The following is a 24,477-nucleotide window of genomic DNA, read 5'->3' as shown; positions in this document are numbered from 1 at the left end:
AGTTCAGAAAACATGTGTCTGTAACTTTATTCCAGCTGTCGTACTTTACTGTGACCAGGTTAGCGTAGCATAGCCCTGATCGATCCGAACTCCATTCAGAAAACAAACGTTTCAGAAGCTGCTGTCCTGCTGACAGAGCTGACAAAGCATGAATTCATGTTTAACAAATCTGCATCATGTTGTAGTTATTTCAGCATCAGATTGATCCATTTGTTGCTCTTTAATCACAGCAACATGTTCACTTTGGGTTCATACAGCTGGAGTAACGGCGAGGTGCGTTTATTCACGTTAAAATCGCCTTCTCGCCTTGTGTGTGAACACTTGCGGAGGAGAAAATCCACAGTTGGTCTGAAAGCACCGTTAGTTTGGTTTAGCAGCTCCTCCTCTTTGTTGTGTCTGTCGACGGTCGAGTGGAAACATCCAGCCAATCAGTAACGTAATGCAGTACTAAAATATGATGCCGTTAGTCTCCTAATATTACGACTTCTTTTCTTTACATGTCAGAGAACTCAGATATGTGGGAGAGATTCTGAATGTGCAGAGTTTTCAACATGAGCAGATAAGTTAGTGTTTCCCGTACGTTCATTTAAGGCGGCCCGCCATATTTTTTTACTAGGCCTATTTAAAATCGTATTTGATTGCAGAGCTGCAGGCAGCATGAGTCAAAATGTGGAGTAAATGTGGAGACGTTGTCTGTCTCCTGAGGACTCACCTGAGCCAGCCCTAACTATAAGCTTTATCAAAGAGGAAAGTCTTAAGCCTACTCTTAAATGTGGAGATGGTGTCTGCCTCCTGAACCCAAACTGGAACCTGGTTCCACAGGAGAGGAGCTTGATAGCTGAACGCTCTGGCTCCTAGTCTACTTTTGGAGACTCTAGGAACCACAAGTAACCCTGCATTCTGGGAGCGCAGTGCTCTGGTGGGGTAGTAAGGTACTATGAGCTCTTTAAGATAAGATGGTGCCTGACCATTAAGAGCTTTGTAGGTAAGAAGAATGATTCTACAGGAAGCTGAGGAGAGACGTGACCTCTGCTTCCTGTCACAACGTGCTGCAGCGTTCTGGATCAGAGACCACATGTAAACTTTTATTTCATCAGAAAACAGAAACATTTGATTTGTTTTTTGCATTTTTCAGAAAAGAAAAAACTTTTTAACAATAAAAAAGGCGCGTTCTGCTGTGACATCACGCCTGACATCATCATGACATCACTCAGACAGCCAGAGTTTGAAGGTTCGGTCGTAGGAGCTGGTGGCGATCAGTTTCCCGTCAGGTGACACGTCGACGGACATCACCTGAAAACACAAACGGGTTTGATGCGTTAAAGAACCCGAGGCGTCTCCACCAATCAGCCGCAACGTCCGAGTCTGTACCTTCCCCTCGTGTCCGGCGAGCGTCTTCATCGGCGTCCAGCCCGGGTGACTCCAAACCTTCGCCGTGTTGTCGTACGCTCCAGTCAACAGGAAGTGACCGTCTGTGGCTGCACACAAACAGGAAGTGAGGTCAGAGACAGGAACAGGAAAGAGAGTCAAAGGTTTGAAACTAAAGAGCTTTATTTGTAATAATGAGGGACAGGACCCGTTGAAGAGCTCTGTGGGCACAAACAGAGCTGGTGAACTTACGCTGGAAGCGGACAGCGGACAGCAGGTTCTGGTGGGCGGGGACTGTGTACAGACACTTCCTGTTCCTCAGCTCCCACACCTTACAGGTGTGATCACCACTTCCTGTCGCCAGGTGATACCTGAGAGCAGCAACAACACAGACAATATTCACATCATCAACACGGGTCCTTCAGTCCCGCCCCCCCTCACAGATCCAGAAGCTGGTCTGGATCTGTGAGGGGGGGGGGGACAGTGAGCCAGCTCGGCTTTCTGCTCAGACCCGATCCCGAGGAGGAAACTGATTACAGAGAACAGGATGCGCATCACATTGGCTGCAGCGGCGCCCTCCAGTGAAGGGGGAAGTCTGGCGACGTGCTAACGTGTGACCACGTCCCGGGGAGGAGGTGGAAGGACGGCTCTGAAACCAGGTAAACAAACACGCCGACCGGTGTCCGGCAGCCATCTCGTTTCCCCTCTGCCTCTACAGAAAACGCGAGTGTTCATGTCGTCACGTAACAGAATCCGTTGTCCACCAGAGAGACGCGTTACGGGTGTGACCTCAGCGACGTCAGCAGATTACAGGAGCGTGCTCGACCGCTGCACGTGGTAATCGCGGAGGGCGGATATAGGGTCGCTCTTATTTCTAATATCTGGCGGCGGTGACAGAAAGCGGTGAATATTAATCCACTGCGTATCATTTACACCTGAAATGAGTTTCCTCCTTTTCCTCAGCTGAAACGAAGACAGAGCCACGTGTGCAGAGCAGCCCGGTAGCTTTAAATGGAATCAGCGCTTTTCTTCTCTTTCTGGACCCGTGTTCTGTAGCAGGAGCCGCGGCGTCCCAGTCTAAGCCCGACCGCTCTGGGTTTGTGGGGCCGATGCCGATAGAGAAAGATCTGGAGCCCTTTACTTTATAAAGCCGGTGTGCATGTGGGCCAGAAAACCTTGTCCTGAATGGATGAGGTCAATAAAAGAGATCAGTGTCAACGATCAATAAACATTTGCTGCTGGAAGGTGCAACTTCTCCAGCCGCCTGTAAACAGAGAGAATAAACGGGTTTCACTTTACACATAATCTGCCATAAATCCAGCTCATCTCTTCACCAGCACTCTTTGATTCTGACCAAAGCCACGAGAGAACGTTTAACCTCCGTCGGTATAAATCACGGCGTCTAGGATCCAGTGAGCTGCTGCTGAATAACTCTAATACAACACACTCTCTGCAGCTTTGACATTTCATTTAACTAACGTTATAACCACAACCGGCGCCGCTCCGACAGCGTTTCACCTCTACAGCGGCACACACAGAGCCTGAGCTAACCGGTCGACATGCATAATCAATAACTTAGGCACACCCTGGTTGGGTAAGAGGAATATACTTCGGGGGGCTGTCAGGAATAGCCGCTAGCTCCGGTCACACAAACCACTGCAGCCAACACAGCAGACCAGCAACAGCTGATAATGTTCGTACCGCTGTTATTCTGCCAATAATTCTAACCTAAATCCAGACACATCTGGCTCGTGATGCAACATTACAGAATATTCTTGGTTTGTGAAACTTAAAATCACTTGGAAGAAATTAAATGTACAACAGTGGTATGAATTGAAACATTTCTTTATTATTATCATTAGGCTGTTAGAAATAAGTATTTGCAGGAATTATGGTATAAATATACTATATTAATAATATATAAGTATAGTATAGTGAATATTAACACATAACGTACTCTGATTACTACGTTGACACTTGACACCTCTTTTTTTATTTAACAACTATGCGTGGGCCGAGCGGTCGAGATAAACGTCATCACGTTTTGTGCGCGGTGGCTTCTGGGAGACCATATATGGAAGTTCAACTTCCGTCACGTTTGTCTGGCTTTTATGCAGCTGGACTCTTCTCCACATCTCTCTGGTTTGGGAACGCTACAGAGAGAACGGCTCTGAGCGGACCAATCAGGAGCTGGCCCTAAAGACGCATCTCCTCTCATTGGCTGCGTCTTTAATGTGCTCTCCTCTGATTGGCTGCGTCTTTACTGTGCTCTCCTCTGATTGGCTGCGTCTTTACTGTGCTCTCCTCTGATTGGCTGTGTGTGTGTGTGCTGTCTGTGATTGGCTGACCCGTTGGGCGAGAAGTGTAGGCTGTAGATCTCCTTCAGGTGTCCCTCCAGGAAAACAACACAGCGTCCTGTCCGAAGGTCCCACACCCTGCCGAACGCATCCAGCCCTCTGATTGGACGACAGTCAAGAGGTGTGGGGCAAAAGACAGATGGAGAGAGATGATTGGTCCAAAGACAGGGGGCGGGGCCACAGAGACACAGGATTTAAACTTCACACATAATAAATCCAAAACATACAAAGCAACAAAATGAACCGACACACTGTAGTACCAGTACTACTGTCAGATACAAAGTACTACAGGGTACTGATTCTACACTCGTGCAGTACTGCATGGACTAATGATTCTATTGTGTAGTACTACTTCAGCTATTAGTTGGAGTACAATATCACTGATTAATAGCTAGGGCTGAACGACTGATTGCTGGAGAATGACTGAGCTGGTCTGTTAAACACGAGGCGCGTCACTTTGTTTTATTTTCCTCGGCCAGCTTTTGAACTGAAGAGTGTACTACAGAGTGTACTACAGAGTGTACTACAGAGTGTACTACAGAGTGTAGCACAGAGTGTAGCACAGAGTGTAGCACAGAGTGTACTACAGAGTGTACTACAGAGTGTAGCACAGAGTGTACTACAGAGTGTACTACAGAGTGTACTACAGAGTGTAGCACAGAGTGTACTACAGAGTGTACTACAGAGTGTACTACAGAGTGTAGCACAGAGTGTAGCACAGAGTGTAGCACAGAGTGTAGCACAGAGTGTACTACAGAGTGTAGCACAGAGTGTAGCACAGAGTGTACTACAGAGTGTACCACAGAGTGTAGCACAGAGTGTAGCACAGAGTGTAGCACAGAGTGTACTACAGAGTGTAGCACAGAGTGTAGCACAGAGTGTACTACAGAGTGTACCACAGAGTGTACTACAGAGTGTAGCACAGAGTGTAGCACAGAGTGTAGCACAGAGTGTACTACAGAGTGTAGCACAGAGTGTACTACAGAGTGTACTACAGAGTGTAGCACAGAGTGTAGCACAGAGTGTAGCACAGAGTGTAGCACAGAGTGTACTACAGAGTGTAGCACAGAGTGTAGCACAGAGTGTACTACAGAGTGTAGCACAGAGTGTAGCACAGAGTGTACTACAGAGTGTAGCACAGAGTGTACTACAGAGTGTACTACAGAGTGTAGCACAGAGTGTAGCACAGAGTGTACTACAGAGTGTACTACAGAGTGTAGCACAGAGTGTAGCACAGAGTGTAGCACAGAGTGTAGCACAGAGTGTACTACAGAGTGTAGCACAGAGTGTAGCACAGAGTGTAGCACAGAGTGTAGCACAGAGTGTAGCACAGAGTGTACTACAGAGTGTAGCACAGAGTGTACTACAGAGTGTACTACAGAGTGTAGCACAGAGTGTAGCACAGAGTGTAGCACAGAGTGTACTACAGAGTGTAGCACAGAGTGTACTACAGAGTGTAGCACAGAGTGTAGCACAGAGTGTAGCACAGAGTGTAGCACAGAGTGTAGCACAGAGTGTACTACAGAGTGTACTACAGAGTGTAGCACAGAGTGTAGCACAGAGTGTACCACAGAGTGTAGCACAGAGTGTAGCACAGAGTGTACTACAGAGTGTACTACAGAGTGTAGCACAGAGTGTAGCACAGAGTGTACTACAGAGTGTAGCACAGAGTGTAGCACAGAGTGTAGCACAGAGTGTACTACAGAGTGTACTACAGAGTGTACTACAGAGTGTAGCACAGAGTGTAGCACAGAGTGTACTACAGAGTGTAGCACAGAGTGTAGCACAGAGTGTACTACAGAGTGTAGCACAGAGTGTAGCACAGAGTGTAGCACAGAGTGTAGCACAGAGTGTAGCACAGAGTGTACTACAGAGTGTACTACAGAGTGTACTACAGAGTGTAGCACAGAGTGTAGCACAGAGTGTAGCACAGAGTGTACTACAGAGTGTAGCACAGAGTGTAGCACAGAGTGTAGCACAGAGTGTAGCACAGAGTGTACTACAGAGTGTAGCACAGAGTGTAGCACAGAGTGTAGCACAGAGTGTACTACAGAGTGTACTACAGAGTGTACTACAGAGTGTACTACAGAGTGTAGCACAGAGTGTAGCACAGAGTGTAGCACAGAGTGTACTACAGAGTGTAGCACAGAGTGTAGCACAGAGTGTAGCACAGAGTGTAGCACAGAGTGTACTACAGAGTGTAGCACAGAGTGTAGCACAGAGTGTAGCACAGAGTGTACTACAGAGTGTACTACAGAGTGTACTACAGAGTGTAGCACAGAGTGTAGCACAGAGTGTAGCACAGAGTGTACTACAGAGTGTAGCACAGAGTGTAGCACAGAGTGTAGCACAGAGTGTAGCACAGAGTGTACTACAGAGTGTACTACAGAGTGTAGCACAGAGTGTACTACAGAGTGTACTACAGAGTGTACTACAGAGTGTAGCACAGAGTGTAGCACAGAGTGTACTACAGAGTGTAGCACAGAGTGTAGCACAGAGTGTAGCACAGAGTGTAGCACAGAGTGTACTACAGAGTGTACTACAGAGTGTAGCACAGAGTGTAGCACAGAGTGTAGCACAGAGTGTACTACAGAGTGTACTACAGAGTGTACTACAGAGTGTACTACAGAGTGTACTACAGAGTGTAGCACAGAGTGTACTACAGAGTGTACTACAGAGTGTACTACAGAGTGTAGCACAGAGTGTACTACAGAGTGTACTACAGAGTGTAGCACAGAGTGTAGCACAGAGTGTAGCACAGAGTGTAGCACAGAGTGTACTACAGAGTGTAGCACAGAGTGTACTACAGAGTGTACTACAGAGTGTACTACAGAGTGTAGCACAGAGTGTAGCACAGAGTGTACTACAGAGTGTACTACAGAGTGTACTACAGAGTGTAGCACAGAGTGTACTACAGAGTGTAGCACAGAGTGTAGCACAGAGTGTAGCACAGAGTGTACTACAGAGTGTAGCACAGAGTGTAGCACAGAGTGTACTACAGAGTGTACTACAGAGTGTACTACAGAGTGTAGCACAGAGTGTAGCACAGAGTGTACCACAGAGTGTACTACAGAGTGTACTACAGAGTGTAGCACAGAGTGTACTACAGAGTGTACTACAGAGTGTAGCACAGAGTGTACTACAGAGTGTACTACAGAGTGTAGCACAGAGTGTAGCACAGAGTGTACTACAGAGTGTACTACAGAGTGTACTACAGAGTGTAGCACAGAGTGTAGCACAGAGTGTACCACAGAGTGTACTACAGAGTGTACTACAGAGTGTAGCACAGAGTGTACCACAGAGTGTACTACAGAGTGTACTACAGAGTGTACTACAGAGTGTAGCACAGAGTGTACTACAGAGTGTACTACAGAGTGTACTACAGAGTGTAGCACAGAGTGTACTACAGAGTGTACTACAGAGTGTACTACAGAGTGTAGCACAGAGTGTAGCACAGAGTGTACTACAGAGTGTAGCACAGAGTGTAGCACAGAGTGTAGCACAGAGTGTACTACAGAGTGTAGCACAGAGTGTAGCACAGAGTGTAGCACAGAGTGTACTACAGAGTGTAGCACAGAGTGTAGCACAGAGTGTACTACAGAGTGTACTACAGAGTGTAGCACAGAGTGTACTACAGAGTGTACTACAGAGTGTAGCACAGAGTGTACTACAGAGTGTAGCACAGAGTGTACTACAGAGTGTAGCACAGAGTGTAGCACAGAGTGTACTACAGAGTGTACTACAGAGTGTAGCACAGAGTGTACTACAGAGTGTACTACAGAGTGTAGCACAGAGTGTAGCACAGAGTGTACTACAGAGTGTAGCACAGAGTGTACTACAGAGTGTAGCACAGAGTGTACTACAGAGTGTAGCACAGAGTGTAGCACAGAGTGTACTACAGAGTGTACTACAGAGTGTACTACAGAGTGTACTACAGAGTGTACTTTACCCGGTGGCAGCCAGCGAGCCGTCAGGATGGAAGTGGATGTCGTGGACTCCTTTGCTGTGACCCTCCTGATGGAGGATTTCCTCCTGAACCTCCAGATCCCACAGACGCCATGAGTTATCATAACTGCAGGGAAACACAGGAATACTACGATATAACAAATACTACCAGATCACAAATACTATGAGATAATGAATGTGTACACAAACATGCATTTAATGTGTTTTTGTAAATATACTGAACATTGGATTACATAATTTATATTGATGATGTCATTAAATGAGCTGAATGTTTTATGTAGCAGAACAAAGCGACGCTCGCACCCCGACTACCTGCCTGTGTATTAGTACACAGAACAAAGCGACGCTCGCACCCCGACTACCTGCCTGTGTATTAGTACACAGAACAAAGCGACGCTCGCACCCCGACTACCTGCCTGTGTATTAGTACACAGAACAAAGCGACGCTCGCACCCCGACTACCTGCCTGTGTATTAGTACACAGAACAAAGCGACGCTCGCACCCCGACTACCTGCCTGTGTATTAGTACACAGAACAAAGCGACGCTCGCACACCGACTACCTGCCTGTGTATTAGTACACAGAACAAAGCGACGCTCGCACCCCGACTACCTGCCTGTGTATTAGTACACAGAACAAAGCGACGCTCGCACCCCGACTACCTGCCTGTGTATTAGTACACAGAAAAAAGCGACGCTCGCACCCCGACTACCTGTGTGTGTATTAGTACACAGAAGTTACCTGGTGGTTCCCAGGAACCTCCCTGAAGGATGCCAGGACACTCGAGAAACTCGCTGACTGTGACCCTCGATGTCCGCCACTGGCTCGTCACTACGGCAAACAGGGAAACAGAAAGGATGATGTTAACAAGTAGGAAGGTTCATTATTATTCACTTCTTAAATACTTGTCTCCTCCCTGCTTGCCCCTTTATCTCCTTCCTTTTTGTCCTCCCTAAATGTCTCCAAGTCTCCTCTTCCCTTGTCTCCTCCCTCCTTGTCCCTTTATCTCCTTTTTGTCTCCTCCCTCCTTTCTTTCCCCTCCCCCTTGTCTCCTCCCTCCTTTCTTTCCCCTCGTCTCCTCCCTCCTTTCTTTCCCCTCGTCTCCTCCCTCCTTTCTCCTCCTCCTTTCTTTCCCCTCCTCTCCTCCCTCCTTTCTTTCCCTCCTCTCCTCCCTCCTTGTCTCCTCCTCCTCTCCTCCACCTTGTCCCTTTATCTCCTTTTTTGTCTCCTCCCTCCTTGTCCCTTATCTCCTTTCCTCCACCTTGTCTCCTCCCTCCTTTCTTCCCCCTCCTCTCCTCGTATCCTCCTCCTTGTCTCCTCCCCCTTGTCTCCTCCCTCCTTTCTTTCCCCTCGTCTCCTCCCTCCTTTCTTTCCCCTCGTCTCCTCCCTCCTTTCTTTCCCCTCGTCTCCTCCCTCCTTTCTTTCCCCTCGTCTCCTCCCTCCTTTCTCCTCCCTCCTTTCTTTCCCCTCATCTCCTTCCTCCTTTCTTTCCCCTCCTCTCCTCCCTCCTTGTCTCCTCCCTCTTGTCTCCTCCCACCTTGTCCCTTTATCTCCTTTTTTGTCTCCTCCCTCCTTGTCCCTTTATCTCCTTTCCTCCACCTTGTCTCCTCCCTCCTTTCTTCCCCCTCCTCTCCTCGTATCCTCCCTCCTTGTCTTCTCCCTCTTGTCTCCTTTCCTCCCCCTTGTCTCCTCCCTCCTTGTCCCTTTATCTCCTTTCCTCCACCTTGTCTCCTCCCTCCTTTCTTCCCCCTCATTTCCTCGTCTCCTCCCTCCTCGTCTCCTACCTCTCTAGGTTCCACAGCTTCACAGACCCGTCAGCAGCACAGGAGGCCAAGCTAACGTCTGATTGGTCGAGAGAGATTCCGGCCTGCGGGCGGAACACGACCGCGCCCACATTCGTGTTGTGTCCTTCAGCCAATCGGAGAGCAGGGACAGAGAGGGGCGGGGTCTCAGTTAGAACACGTTCTCATGGAATATGAATCAGGGATCAATAAAGTGAATAACTTTCAGTATAATCAGAGCGTAGCTGTTTAATTAATACTGCGTCAGTAAAAAATATGATATTACTACAAATTAAACATGTTCCAGGCGGAGGTTTGAACACACCTGGTGAAGTACCTGACATACATACATATTATTACTGAATCATATTCTTTATAACTAAATACATGTATTAGTTATCAATCGATAATATTAACACATTACAAACAATAAAATATTAAAATGTGTGACATGTGAAGCTCCGCCCACCTCTGAGTGTGCGAATCAGGCTGCAGTCGGGGATGGACCACAGCTTACAAAGACCACTCCTGGGGGGGGGGGGCATAAGCATGTTAGCATTAGCTTCCTCATGTCATGTGTAATGTGTGTTCCTAGCTGGCTGCATGGAACGGCTCGGCTCGCTTTGACACCAGACTCTTCTCTTGACTACACTGCTGACAGATTCTCTCTGACCAGTCAGAGGTCTGTTGTTACTCCGCCTTCCACTATCGGCTTGGACCCTCGATGAGACGTTCCCAAAACTCTACTCGTCAACGGAAAACCAAAAAGAACGTTTCCAGGCGAGTCGAGCCGTGCCGCACCATGCAGTGGAAATGCTAATGCTACAGAGGCGGTGTACCAGGAGCCGGTGGCCAGCATTTTGGAGTCGGGGCTGAAGTGGCAGAAGCTGATTGGTCGGTCGTCACCGATCTGACTGCAGAAGTTGTTGAGATTCTGAAGAAGAAGAAGTTTGTTGATCAGAGAACATGTAGGGAACGCTTCGATAGAAACACAGGAACGTCAGTATTTCATTTCTGGTTTCAGGGTGCAGGAATCAACACCGCTCTGAGCTTAAGTCAGCCACACACCAATAAAAGGTGCATTGCCGTACACAGCGACGCACAGGCATCATTATTTGAAACCACAATCCACGATCATCAGATCTGAACATAATGAAAAACTACAGGCTGTGTTTGACCATTAAAGCAGCTTTTTGTGTGGGAGTTTAATGAGGAGACACATTTAATAACAAACTGGATAAAACCATCACGTTCTTAAAATAACTCCAACACTGAGAAAGCAACACAAAAATGAAGTGGCGACAGTTTGGAAGGTTATTAAAACATTTCCAGCCGATGAGAGCTGCAGATCAGCTGCAGCATCACGTCTGATTCGCATTAGCGTCGGAGGAACGGGATGTTTAACCAGCTTTAGTACCTGCTGACCGACTTCAGCTCTGTGGAAAAACAACTCAGGACCCAGTATTTAGCCTAACTCCATCAGCTGTTCGCTGCAAACACACTGCTGCACGCTGGCTGCTGTTTCCCAGCAACACATTTAACGCAGACGTTCGATCTCAGGCGACATAGGCGAGACTTGTGCGGCTCTCGGACTGTTGATTGAGATTTATTGGTTAGCAAACAACGGTGGAAAAGTGACAGGGAGTCGCGCACTCTTTTGGGCATTTCCCTTGATAATCAGGCTCATTATGGTTACCATCATATCATGAGTCCAAATATTTGACCTTTTCTCCAGATCGTGCCGCCCAAACTGATCAGATTACCCACTCTTGAGATGAAAACAGGAAAAGTACAAAAACATCAAGCTACTGGTTTGTTTTCCAGACTGAATGAACGAACGATGGTTCCTATAATATCGGACTCTTCGTCATATTGATCAGGAGAAACGATCAATCCTGTTTACACCTGTTGGCTCTGACCCAACGGATCACCTGTGAACCTTCGTTCAGTCTCGTTTCTAATGGTATCTGTAGTCCAGCTGGACCACGATGACCCGGCTGGACCACGATGACCCAGTACTCTCGTCTCACCCTCAGGCTCTTGTGCAGCTCCTGTTGCCGTATCGTCCTGGTTCCCTCTGCAACATCCCTCTGAGCACGTGCAGCCTCCAGACGCCTCATTGCCCTGATGGACCAATCACAACAGGAGCTTGTGAGTGACAGTCACTGCCGTTTAATGAAAAATCTGAATGAATTTTAAGCCAGAGAAAATGGTTTACAAAGTTACATTTAATAAAACATTTTATTATAATCCATTAATATTTAACACACTGGAGCTTTTTGGGGTGTGTTTGTACTTTGATGAGATAAAATGAATCAAGTGTTGAGAAGTGGTTGGACAGATTAGCGGTGTGACGACACACTTAGCTCACATTCCGGTTTGGCGCCTTTTCCGGTTTGGCGCTGCTCTGTGGCTGCCTCGCTGCTTTCACGTTAGGCATTTGTTTTGTTTGTCTGTTTGCCACTTAGTATTAACATGGATTTTGTTTTATGGTATGTGATTGGACTGCTGTGATTTTAAACACATACTTTGCTCAAGGAAGCAACCTCGACAATGCTGCTGGCGGCGAACCCTGCGAAATACGATACAGCAGAGAATTCCTACTGCTGTTCTGCAATGACATTCCCCCGGACTATTTAACGGCTGTGGACTTGATACCGAACTGTCTTAAATCAAATCCTAAGGAAGGGAATAATCGGTCGAAACGTAAACGCGGACTTAAGGGTGGTATTCGACTTCGATTAAAGAGGCTGAAAAACAAACTCCCTCTGCCTACTACACTGCTTATCAACGCGCAATCACTGAGAGCGAAGACAGAGGAGTTATCAGCTAACACCCGCTTCCTGTACGAGTATAGGAGCGCGTGTGTCTTGGCAATCACTGAGACTTGGCTGGATAGTAACATCGCGTCCAGTGAGGTGGAACCTTCAGGCTTCTCGGCGTTTAGGACCGACCGAGACCCCAACATCACCGGGAAGGCTCGCGGAGGCGGAGTCCGTTTCCTCATCAGGGACGAGTGGTGTCGGGCAGTTACGGTGAGAGAGAAACTTTGTACTCCTGATATCGAGCTGCTGTGTGTCTCTCTGCGACCCTTCTATCTGCCAAGGGCGTTTCCTCAAATTGTCCTTACAGTGGTGTATATACACCCAAAGGCAAATGTCAACAAAGCTTCAGAGATTCTTTTTAACCTCTCACAGAATCTGGAGTCACTTTCACCTGATGCTCCTAAGTTCATTCTGGGAGATTTTAATAACTGTTCCCTTAAAAAACATCTGCGCACATACCATCAGTATGTTAATTGTTTTACTAGGAAAAACAAGTCTTTAGACATGTGTTATGGAACCGTCAAAGACGCCTACACAGCATCCCAGCTACCACCACTAGGGGCGTCTGATCACAGTGTGGTTCATCTTCGGCCTCAAAAAAGGTCTGTCAAAGTGTGGAACAATAACAGCATTATGGCTCTGCAGGGGTGTTTTGACTGTACAGCGTGGGATGTCTTTAAGAGCCCTGATATTAATGATCATGTTGTAGCAGTGTCTGATTATATTAACTTTTGTGTAGACTCTGTGATACCTACTAAGTCCTTTAAAGTATTTGCTAATGACAAGTCATGGGTGTCAAACAAACTAAAGAATCTTATAATTCAAAAGAAAAAAAGCTTATAGAAATCAGGATGAAACAGCGAGAAGGGAGGCAGAGGCAGATTAAACGACAAATACAGCTGGATAAGTACAGCTATAAACAAAAGATAATCCTAGAGAGACATGGCAAGGAATTAAAATTATGACCAATGTTCCACATAAGGGCAGGGGGAAATTCTCCTCTGGTTTTGCAGAGTGAGGAACCTGATCTGGCTAACCAGCTCAATACATTCTTTTGTCGTTTTGAGAGGGGCAATAGTACGGAAGCAACAACTGGGATACCCCTACCCCTCCCTCTCCTCCCCCTCTCATCTAACTTCACCATCAAGGAATCAGAAGTCCTCCAGCTTTTTAGGAAATGTAATTCTCGGAAAAGCTCAGGTCCAGATAACATATGTGGAAGGGTCATAAAACACTGTGCTGAACAGCTAGCACAGGTGTTCACTGACCTTTTTAGATCTTCTTTTAACCTTCACAAGGTCCCAACGCTGTGGAAAACATCCATAATTATACCAGTGCCAAAAACTCAGCGACCCACTGGACCAAATGATTTTCGACCAATTGCACTAACATCGCTGGTCATGAAGTGCTTGGAGCGTTTAGTAAAGAGGTACATTGCATCTGAAACTCAGCACCTCATGGACCCCTTGCAATTTGCCTATCAGGCCTCCAGGGGAGTTGAAGATGCCATTGGGACACTATTGCACTTATTGCACACTCACCTTGAGAAACCAAAGACCCATGCTAAGATTTTATTTGTGGACTTTTCCTCGGCTTTTAATACTATTCAGCCCAGTATTTTGGCGGATAGATTGGCCTCAGAATTTTCACTTGAACCTGGCTTGATCTTATGGATTGTTGATTTTCTTAGCTGAAGAATCCAGCAAGTCAGGGCAGGAACTTCTCTCTCTGATAAAATGTCTACTTGCACAGGCTCTCCTCAGGGATGCGTTTTATCTCCTTTGTTGTTTATTTTATATACTAATTCTTGTACCAGCACTTTACCAAACAGGCACCTTATTAAGTATGCAGATGATACTGCCTTGTTAAGTCTACTATATGATGAGGAGGAGGAGCACGGGCCAGTTCTTGGCTATTTCTTAGAGTGGTGTGAAAAGTCAAGCCTCCTTCTAAACACCACCAAAACAAAAGAAATGTCTATTGATTTTAGAATGATCCAATCATCAAATTCAACTTTTATCAACGGGGAGGCTATACAATCAGTCACAAATTATAAATATCTTGGCACTGTGATTGACCATAAGCTTAAATGGGATCTGTGGTCTGACACAACAAAGAATGTACTTTTTAAAGAAATTGTTATCCTTTAATGTTCACAACAAAATGCTTCAGATGTTTTATTCTTCTTTTATTGAAAGTGTGTTGGCCTTCTGCATCATCTGCTGGTTTGGTAATGCTACTGAGGCACAGAAGAAGTCTGTAAGGAAAACAGTAACAATGGCCAGTAAACTATTAGGGATCAAGTTACCAAGTGTGGAATGCATTTATAGGGAAAGGGTAAGGAACAAGGCAAAAACCATTGTGGGATACAAGAGGCACCCCCTTGCCTCTTCAATCGAACTACTGCCTTCTGGGCGACGAAATTGCCTCCCTCTATTTACCAAAAATACATTTAAGGATAAGGAGTCGGGCTCCGGTTTTTTTTCCCTCGTTCCCGTGATCGGAGCATCTGGCTGATTTAAGTTTAACGTGCGTTAGTTTGATGTTTCCATTCACATAACGTGAACAGGACATTTATGACGTGACGGAATTAATTTAATTGTATGAAAGGACAAGAACAAATTTAATACTTTGGTAATGATACTTTTTTGATACTTAGCTATACAAAGGAGGTTTAATGATTGACAGCTGAGCCTTGCTGTGATTGGATGGACAGGGTGTGTGGGTGGGACCCTGATGACCGTGCAGACTCCGGCTCCAGCTGAGGTCACGTGTGCAGATGTTTAGGTTTCATTGGTTCAGAGGGAGGAGGCGCAGACGCGGCGGCCATCTTTATTTACAGAACGCTTCCAAACACTAAAAGATGGACAACCTGCGATAATAAAAGACGTGTCTAAGAGGAGAGACGGAGCCTCTCGCCCTCTGGTGCTCCTCCGACCGGTCGCTTTGTTGCTGACTCACCGTGGCAGAGAGTATCTGGCCAACCAGAGTCGAGCGTCCTTCAGGGAGGCGGAGCCTTCATGGTACCACGTCTGCTGGCACTGTGATTGGTCAGAAAGAGAATAGATTTGGTTCAAAACATTTTCATCCACATTCATTCTCCTCCTCCTCCTCCTCCTCCTCCTCCTCCTCCTCCCCCTTGTCCTGGGTCCTCTTGGATCTCTCCCTCCTCCTCCCTCCCTCCTCCTCCTCCTCCTCCTCTCCTCCTCCTCCCACTCCCTGCTCCTCCTCCCTCACCTCGTCCTGGGTCCTCCCGCCTCCCTCCCTCCCTCCTCCTCCTCCTCCTCCCCTCACTCGTCCTGGGTCCTCCCGCCTCCCTCCTTCCCTCCTCCTCCTCTCTCCCCTCCTCCCTCCCCTCCTCCTCCCTCACCTCGTCCTGGGTCCTCTTGGCTCTCCCTCCCCTCCTCCTCCTCCTCTCTCCCTCCTCCCACTCCCTGCTCCTCCTCCCTCACCTCGTCCTGGGTCCTCCCGCCTCCCTCCTCCTCCTCCCTCACCTCGTCCTGGGTCCTCTTGCTCTCTCCTCCTCCTCCTCCCCTCCTCCTCTCCCTCCTCCCACTCCCTGCTCCTCCTCCCTCACCTCGTCCTGGTCCTCCCGCCTCCCTCCTTCCCTCCTCCTCCTCCCTCACCTCGTCCTGGGTCCTCCTGCCTCCCTCCTCCTCCTCCCTCCCTCCCTCCCTCCTCCTCCTCCTCCCTCACCTCGTCCTGGGTCCTCTTGGTTCTCTCCCTCCTCCTCCCTCCCTCCTCCCTCACCTCGTCCTGGGTCCTCTTGGTTCTCTCCCTCCTCTCTCCTCTCTCCTCCTCCTCCTCTCTCCCCTCCTCCCACTCCTGCTCCTCCTCCCTCACCTCGTCCTGGGTCCTCCCGCCTCCCTCCTTCCCTCCTCCTCCTCCCTCCCTCCTTCCCTCCCTCCTCCCCCTCCCTCCCTCCTTCCCTCCCTCCTCCCTCACCTCGTCCTGGGTCCTCTTGGCTCCTCGCTCTCCTCTCTCTCCTCCTCTCTCCTCCTCCTCCCCTCCCCCTCTCCCCCCCTCCTCCTCCTCCTCCTCCTCCCTCACCTCTTCCTGGGTCCTCTTGGCTCCTCCCCTCCTCCTCTCCTCTCCCTCCTCCTCCTCCCTCCCTCCTCCTCCTCCTCCTCTCTCCACCTCGTCCTGGGTCCTCTTGGCTCCTCCCCTCCCTCCTCCCTCCCTCCCTCCCTCCCTCCCTCCACCTCCCTCCTCCTCTCTCACCTCTTCCTGGGTCCTCTTGGCTCCTCCCCCCCTCCTCTCTCCTCCTCCTCCTCCTCCTCTCCACCTCGTCCTGGGTCCTCTTGGCTCCTCCCCTCCCTCCTCCCTCCCTCCCTCCCTCCCTCCCTCCTCCACCTCCCTCCTCCTCCTCCTCCTCCTCTCTCACCTCTTCCTGGGTCCTCTTGGCTCCTCCCTCCCTCCTCCCTCCCTCCTCCTCCTCCTCCTCCTCCTCCTCCTCCTCTCTCACCTCGTCCTGGGTCCTCTTGGCTCCTCCCCTCCCTCCTCCCTCCCTCCCTCCACCTCCCTCCTCCTCCTCCTCCTCTCTCACCTCGTCCTGGGTCCTCTTGGCTCCTCCCCTCCCTCCTCCCTCCCTCCCTCCACCTCCCTCCTCCTCCTCCTCCTCTCTCACCTCGTCCTGGGTCCTCTTGGCTCTCTCCTCGTCTCTCCTGGACTTCTTCAGAGCATCCGGACCGACCACAGACAGAACGCTGCGCAGCCTGATGCACAGACACAAACACAAACACACGGTTGGTCCCTGACACCAACGCCTCCAGGAGGACCTGGTCCCTGACACCTCTGGTCCCTGACACCAACGCCTCCAGGAGGACCTGGTCCCAGGACTTGGTCCCTGACACCAACGCCTCCAGGAGGACCTGGTCCCAGGACTTGGTCCCTGACACCTCTGGTCCCTGACACCAACGCCTCCAGGAGGACCTGGTCCCAGGACTTGGTCCCTGACACCAACGCCTCCAGGAGGACTTGGTCCCTGACACCTCTGGTCCCTGACACCAACGCCTCCAGGAGGACCTGGTCCCAGGACTTGGTCCCTGACACCAACGCCTCCAGGAGGACTTGGTCCCTGACACCTCTGGTCCCTGACACCAACGCCTCCAGGAGGACTTGGTCCCTGACACCAACGCCTCCAGGAGGACCTGGACCCTGACACCAACGCCTCCAGGAGGACCTGGTCCCTGACACCAACGCCTCCAAGAGGACCTGGACCCTGACACCAACGCCTCCAGGAGGACCTGGTCCCTGACACCAACGCCTCCAGGAGGACCTGGTCCCGTCCTCCTCTCTACCGTCTGAAGCTGATATTAGAGCTGATGATCGTTTCGTTATCGATAGATCAGATATTACTGCTGAACGGATAGTCGGTACGTGAACACGTCTCTCTGATCTACTCAAACCTTTAAATAACGTTTAAACACGTCATTTAAACGCACCTCTCCCGGCGGTCAGCCGGTCCCTCTCCGAACAACGTTATTGGCTCTCCGAGCGCCCGGAGGCCGGCCTTCACCTCTGCGTCGTCGGTGGAGACGGTGATCTGCCGCGCTCGCCGCCTCCGCTCAAACGCGGCGAGGGCTTCCTGCTGACGCTCGCTGACGCGCTCCTCCAGCTCCAGAGTCTCTCCTGCACAGCATCATGGGAAACGGAGTCTCAGTCACACGTCGCACACACATTTACATCCTTCTGTTTACAACGTGGGACCGACCTGACGAGATGTTGATGTTCCCCGCCTCGATGCCCGCCTTCACCGCATCACTTCCTGTTGATGCGCTGCTCGCCGCCTCCGATTTCAGCCGCTCGCGCTCTTTTTCCTCCAGGCTACCGTAGAACACACGGCTCCTCTTCATGGCCGGAGCCACATCCTCCTCGTCGGACATTTTGATTCAGTTCTGCTGCTGCCCCAGAGGCTGCTGGGAAACCTACAGAGAAATAAACACGGTTTGATCAGGAAACATATTTCCAATGAGCTCACACGAAAGTTTCACCACACTTTGGTTAAAAGTCAAGAAATCCTCTCAAAGTTGTGCGTTGGTACTGAACCGGCTGAGCAGGAACGCGCCCCTGCCCCTGGACGGGTGACGCACCCCTGCCCCTGGACGGGTGACGCGCCCCTGCCCCTGGACGGGTGACGCACCCCTGCCCCTGCCCCTGCACGGGTGACGCACCCCTGCCCCTGCCCCTGCACGGGTGACGCGCCCCTGCCCCTGGACGGGTGACGCGCCCCTGCCCCTGGACGGGTGACGCGCCCCTGCCCCTGGACGGGTGACGCGCCCCTGCCCCTGGACGGGTGACGCGCCCCTGCCCCTGGACGGGTGACGCACCCCTGCCCCTGGACGGGTGACGCGCCCCTGCCCCTGGAGGGAACATACAATGTGCGAGTAACCTCAACCTACCATAATCCCGCCCCAAGTAGCGGGCAGGGCGTGACGCAAAGCTGGTGTCAATCTTATGAGAGTTGTTGAAACTCTGGCAGGAACAAAGCCAGCTAGTCACCAGAGCACGGGAGAGATCCCGGTGGGCGGGTCGCTTGGCGGCCTCGTTTCAAAACAAAGACAGATGTCAGCACTGGAGCGGCGAGGCAGAAGACAGCAGGGGGAAGATCAGGAGGAAGATCAGGAGGTTGTGGGTTTAGCGAGCTGGCTGTTTAGCTGTATCGGGAGCCTTTTGTTGAAACATGTCGAACTTTTCTTAAAATTGATCGACCAATCACAGCCTGAATGGGGCGGGACATAAAATAAAGTTTTACATTCTACAGTAAACTTTCAAATGTTGAACTTGTTCTGCATGAATGGTTCTGATGAGATAGCAGCATTAACAAATTAAAGGATTTAATGAATGAAAACAAGAAACTTCAGTTTATATCTATACCAGCGGTGAGCTATATTACATAAAATGACAACGCACATCATTCATATCCAACGAAGGTTAAAATGAAGGGCAGCTGGACTTGGTTGAAGATACTGGAAGACGTTTCGTCCCTCATCCAAAGGACTTCTTCAGTTCTGACTGACTGGCAGGGAAACTCAGCTATTTAACCTCAGTGGGGTCGTTGGCCCGGGTCATCGATACCGCTGGTTCGTTAGTGTTCCTTGTTGCTGTGACGACAGTCGTTACAGTCGTTAGGACTACCTGAGGCCAAGACTGAACGACCATCGTTGGTATCTTCACCTGAGGCCAAGACTGAACGACCATCGTTGGTATCTTCACCTGAGGCCAAGACTGAACGACCATCGTTGGTATCTTCACCTGAGGCCAAGACTGAACGACCATCGTTGGTATCTTCACCTAGTCTTAACAACTGTAACGGATGAGGGACGAAACGTCTTCCAGTATCTTCAACCAAGTCCAGTTGCCCTTGACTTTAACCTTCGTTGGGTAACTATGACCTGGATCTTCATAGACAGCTCATTCATATTTTAACATAATAACAGTACTGCCACCGACTGCCCTGGTCTACATGGCTCTCTTCTCTACGTGACTCAGGGGGAAGGCCAATCACAGAGCAGCCTTTAATCATGGATCCTTTTCTTACGGGCGACAGCGATGCTGCCTCCCAGCAGCGCTCAGAACAAACAGGAAACAGATTTCTGAAAAAGCCACCAGGGGCAAACCGGGGAGTCTGAAACCCCGGCAGCAGTGGCGTTCTGTTATTTAACAGAATTGTGGGCCGAGACTTTGTGGTCGAAGAGTGAAATCGTGGCTGACCGCTTCAGGTTTAACTACCAATCAGAACTGAGACCCTGCTGCGGGGTTCATAATTCAGTGCAGTCTGAACCAGAACACGATCCCGAGTCCACAATCAGTGGAATCAGACTGGCGAGGACCTTCCAGCGGAGGCTTAGAGAGAACGACAGGAAGGCGTTAGACCGGGGCCCGGCTGAACGCCTGTGGACCTGAAGACCAAGGTTCACGGGAGGAAACCCTGTTTCCAGTCTGCAGGTCTGATCCAGCAGCTCACACACATCTGTTCATATCGCTTCACGCGCAGGGAGTCGGGGTCCAGCAGACCCTGTGGGACCCGGGGCCAGGGACCCTGGTCTGGTCTCTGCTGGACCCCGACTCCCTGCGCGTGAACCGCATGTTCATGAAGAAGAAAAGACCGCGAGGGGCCAGCAATACCGTCGGTCCCCCTACACGTTCCGGCCGTGGCCCTCAGGGGCCTCGGTCGTAATGACCCCGCTCAGAGGGAGGTGGCCACGGTGAGGTCCTCGGTGTTAGAAAGAACAGAGAGGAACTTCGAGAACAGGAGAGAAGAACAAACCGAGGGAACACACGGCTAGCGTTAGCATTAGCATCCACACAAACACCAAGAAGGCTGCGTCACGCTGCGTCACGCTGCGTCACACCTGAGCAGACCCGCGGCAGGTGCGTCTCTCAGGTGATAAAGTTCAAACATAAAAGGTTTAATTAAAAACTCACGCGAACAGAAACGAAGCTGCGGCGTCTGCGAGCGGCGTGACCCGGATGTAAACACGTCCTCAGCGTGACTCGGACGTAAACGCGTCATCGGCGTGACCCGGACGGAATAACATTTTGTCCCGCAGGGACTCCGTTAAAATGTGCAGATTGAGGTGGAGGCACCGTGGATTAAATTATTCTTTGTGCTTTGTAGGGAAGCATGTTTCTGTGTGAATGTGGGAGTCTCGAGACAATAGCGCATGTTTTCCTCTTTAATAAACTGTCAGGACTTGAGTTGAGGCTTTTTCTGGTTTCTCTTTGTTTGGGCACAGTGAGGAGCATAAACTGATCTCCAAGGCAGTCCTTCAATTCTTGCATGACACAGGACTGTTTGTAAGAATTTAGTTCAAACTTTGACCTGTGGAGGGCAGTAATACGCTCATAAGCCTCTACACTGCCGGAATCTTACAAGAAGAAGAAGAAGAAGAAGGTAGTTCTTCCGGTACACAGAGCGGAGCGAGCCCGGGAAACACCGCAGCCGCAGCAGCAGCACACCTGTAGCACACCTGTCAGGTAACTTTACTCTCACCACAGCAGCTGTAACCCTACCGTTCAGCCCGAGCGGGAAACCGTCACGTCAGGACGTAAAGTATGACCGAGCTGGTGCGGGATCAGTGGCTCAGCTGCTCCGGGGTCTGAGTCCTCAGTACCGGACCCCGACTTAAACTCACTAATGGTGAACCAGCAGGTCTGTTAGCTGCAGCACATTGATTCATTTAAGTGTCGATCGGGCTTTCTGCTGCGCCCTGTAACCATGACGATGGGCCTCCAGCTCTGACCTCTCATTGGCTGCTTACCTTAGTCACGACTTTAGGTCCAAACTATCAGGAGAACCCAGTTATGTTCTGACCCAGGAGAACCTAGTCCTGTTACTAGTGACTATCAAAGTGCCAAGGGTTTAAAGCTCTGTTAGCCATTGAAGTAGCTAAACATCTGATAGGTGAAGGGTTCTGAGTCTGCAGGAGGAGCTGACCGGAGAACTGGAGAACCTGTCGGCTCAGCCTGAGCTTGTTCTCTAAAGGTTCCTCACTAAAGTTTTATTTGATTTTATTAGGATCCCTATTAGCTGATACAAAAAACTGTCACGTCTGGTCTCTGAAGGTTCCTCTCCAATGTCGGTTCCTCACTAATGTCACGTCTGGTCTCTGAAGGTTCCTCTCTAATGTCACGTCTGGTCTCTGAAGGTTCCTCTCTAATGTCACGTCTGTTCTCTGAAAGGTTCCTCTCTAATGTCGGTTCCTCTAATGTCACGTCTGGTCTCTGAAGGTTCCTCTCTAATGTCACGTCTGTTCTCTGAAAGGTTCCTCTCTAATGTCGGTTCCTCACTAATGTCACGTCTGGTCTCTGAAGGTTCCTCTCTAATGTCACGTCTGGTCTCTGAAGGTTCCTCTCTAATGTCACGTCTGGTCTCTGAAAGGTTCCTCTCTAATGTCACGTCTGGTCTCTGAAGGTTCCTCTCTAATGTCACGTCTGGTCTCTGAAGGTTCCTCTCTAATGTCACGTCTGTTCTCTGAAAGGTTCCTCTCTAATGTCGGTTCCTCTAATGTCACGTCTGGTCTCTGAAGGTTCCTCTCTAATGTCACGTCTGTTCTCTGAAGGTTCCTCTCTAATGTCACGTCTGGTCTCTGAAAGGTTCCTCTCTAATGTCACGTCTGTTCTCTGAAGGTTCCTCTCTAATGTCACGTCTGTTCTCTGAAGGTTCCTCACTAATGTCACGTCTGGTCTCTGAAGGTTCCTCTATAATGTCGGTTCCTCTAATGTCACGTCTGGTCTCTGAAGGTTCCTCTCTAATGTCACGTCTGTTCTCTGAAAGGTTCCTCTCTAATGTCACGTCTGTTCTCTGAAAGGTTCCTCTCTAATGTCGGTTCCTCTAATGTCACGTCTGGTCTCTGAAGGTTCCTCTCTAATGTCACGTCTGGTCTCTGAAGGTTCCTCTCTAATGTCACGTCTGGTCTCTGAAGGTTCCTCTCTAATGTCTGGTCTCTGAAGGTTCCTCTCTAATGTCACGTCTGTTCTCTGAAAGGTTCCTCTCTAATGTCGGTTCCTCACTAATGTCACGTCTGGTCTCTGAAGGTTCCTCTCTAATGTCACGTCTGTTCTCTGAAAGGTTCCTCTCTAATGTCGGTTCCTCACTAATGTCACGTCTGTTCTCTGAAAGGTTCCTCACTAATGTCACGTCTGGTCTCTGAAGGTTCCTCTCTAATGTCATGTCTGTCTCTGAAGGTTCCTCTCTAATGTCATGTCTGTTCTCTGAAGGTTCCTCTCTAATGTCACGCTGGTCTCTGTCGGTTCCTCTCTAATGTCACGTCTGTTCTCTGAAGGTTCCTCTCTAATGTCACGCCTGGTCTCTGTCGGTTCTCTCTAATGTCACTGTTCTCTGAAGGTTCCTCTCTAATGTCATGTCTGTTCTCTGAAGGTTCCTCTCTAATGTCACGCCTGGTCTCTGTCGGTTCCTCTCTAATGTCACGTCTGTTCTCTGAAGGTTCCTCTCTAATGTCACGCCTGGTCTCTGTCGGTTCCTCTCTAATGTCACGTCTGTTCTCTGAAGGTTCCTCTCTAATGTCATGTCTGTTCTCTGAAGGTTCCTCTCTAATGTCACGTCTGTTCTCTGAAGGTTCCTCTCTAATGTCACGCCTGGTCTCTGTCGGTTCCTCTCTAATGTCATGTCTGTTCTCTGAAGGTTCCTCTCTAATGTCACGCCTGGTCTCTGAAGGTTCCTCTCTAATGTCACGCCTGGTCTCTGAAGGTTCCTCTCTAATGTCACGCCTGGTCTCTGTCGGTTCCTCTCTAATGTCACGTCTGTTCTCTGAAGGTTCCTCAGTTTACAGACTGAAGATGTTGAGGAGGAAACCAACTCGACTGGAGCTGAAGATCGACGACACAGAGGAGTTCGAGAGCGTCAAGAAGGAGCTCGAGGTACAGACTACTTTTCTATATCCCCGTCAGTATCTGTCGAGTCGATATCTATTAATACTCCGATACCTACCCGTCCGTATCCGTCAGTACTGTCGATCATGTAACGTTGTTCCCGTCCCTGATGGCCAATAAATGGTTCGGGCTCTGCAGCGTGTGATCAAACCGCTCAGAAGCATCAGTGATATCGGTGAGGTGCCTGCAGAGCCCAAAGGACAGAACCCACCCAGCCACAGCCCGTTCGCCCTGCTGCCTTCTGGGAGGAGAGAGAGGAGTTTCTGCAGAGCAGCTTTTCCCCCCAAGCCATCAGACTCTTAAACTCTGACTCATCCTCAGCTCCACTGATGAGTTTCTGTTTCCATGTTTAGAAGTGCTTCTGGTAGCAGAAGGGAGTTTTCACTCTATAACTTATGTGACAATAAACCTACCTGGTGTCAGTCACATGATGACATCACCATGTAACATTTTATTGATTTTTTTATTTTTTTTCCCAGGCCAGGAAGCGTCAGCGAGAGGAGGCAGAGTCAGGAGGCAGAGAGGCCGGGGCTTCCGTCATCAGTGTTGACATCATCGGGGGCGGGGCCTCAGCCTCTTCCTCGTCGGCGTCGAGGACGGAGCTCATTAACGAGCGAATCGGCTACAAGCCCCACCCCAAGCCGGCCACGCTGCCGACCTTATTTGGGAGTTTACAGTTTTGATAAAACACAATAAAATGTTTACGTGAATTTAAAGTGACACCGTGATTCTTTGACGGCGCAGACGCCATTTTGTCCAGGAACACCTGAGAAACTGACTTACTGC

The 24,477-nt window shown here is 49.7% G+C and overlaps 2 protein-coding genes across 8 annotated transcripts; one reads left to right on the top strand and one right to left on the bottom strand.

Annotated features, from left to right (window-relative positions):
- Positions 1-1,056: 1,056 nt before the first annotated feature.
- Positions 1,057-20,810, bottom strand: prpf4 (PRP4 pre-mRNA processing factor 4 homolog (yeast)). Of its 7 annotated transcripts, none has more exons than XM_038733245.1 (15): positions 20,425-20,554; positions 18,011-18,224; positions 17,742-17,928; positions 16,925-17,012; positions 15,259-15,338; positions 11,503-11,596; positions 10,312-10,406; positions 9,942-10,000; positions 9,476-9,599; positions 8,433-8,522; positions 7,675-7,797; positions 3,717-3,824; positions 1,621-1,739; positions 1,372-1,478; positions 1,057-1,293 (listed from the first exon to the last, which is right to left on the bottom strand). In XM_038733245.1, the coding sequence occupies exons 2-15, from the start codon at positions 18,180-18,182 to the stop codon at positions 1,207-1,209; spliced, it is 1,533 nt and encodes a 510-aa protein (XP_038589173.1). In that variant the 5' UTR covers positions 18,183-18,224; positions 20,425-20,554; the 3' UTR covers positions 1,057-1,206. The 7 variants fall into 7 exon arrangements, with proteins under 7 accessions (XP_038589173.1, XP_038589174.1, XP_038589178.1 ...); XM_038733246.1 differs by lacking the exon at positions 20,425-20,554 and adding an exon at positions 18,699-18,717; XM_038733244.1 differs by lacking the exon at positions 20,425-20,554 and adding an exon at positions 20,725-20,810 and having other exon boundaries at positions 1,058-1,293.
- A 157-nt stretch (positions 20,811-20,967) lies between these two features.
- Positions 20,968-24,407, top strand: cdc26 (cell division cycle 26 homolog). The gene is made up of 3 exons (XM_038733251.1): positions 20,968-21,276; positions 23,576-23,679; positions 24,171-24,407. The coding sequence occupies exons 2-3, from the start codon at positions 23,599-23,601 to the stop codon at positions 24,372-24,374; spliced, it is 285 nt and encodes a 94-aa protein (XP_038589179.1). The 5' UTR covers positions 20,968-21,276; positions 23,576-23,598; the 3' UTR covers positions 24,375-24,407.
- The last annotated feature ends 70 nt before the right edge of the window (positions 24,408-24,477 follow it).

This window comes from Micropterus salmoides, unplaced genomic scaffold, assembly GCF_014851395.1.
Source record: "Micropterus salmoides isolate LMB-PRFRI ecotype aquatic unplaced genomic scaffold, ASM1485139v1 Ms_hic_scaffold_20, whole genome shotgun sequence".
Classification (NCBI taxonomy): Eukaryota; Metazoa; Chordata; class Actinopteri; order Centrarchiformes; family Centrarchidae; genus Micropterus; species Micropterus salmoides.
Note: the sequence above shows the minus strand (reverse complement) of the source record. Positions and strands in the feature narration are given on the sequence as shown.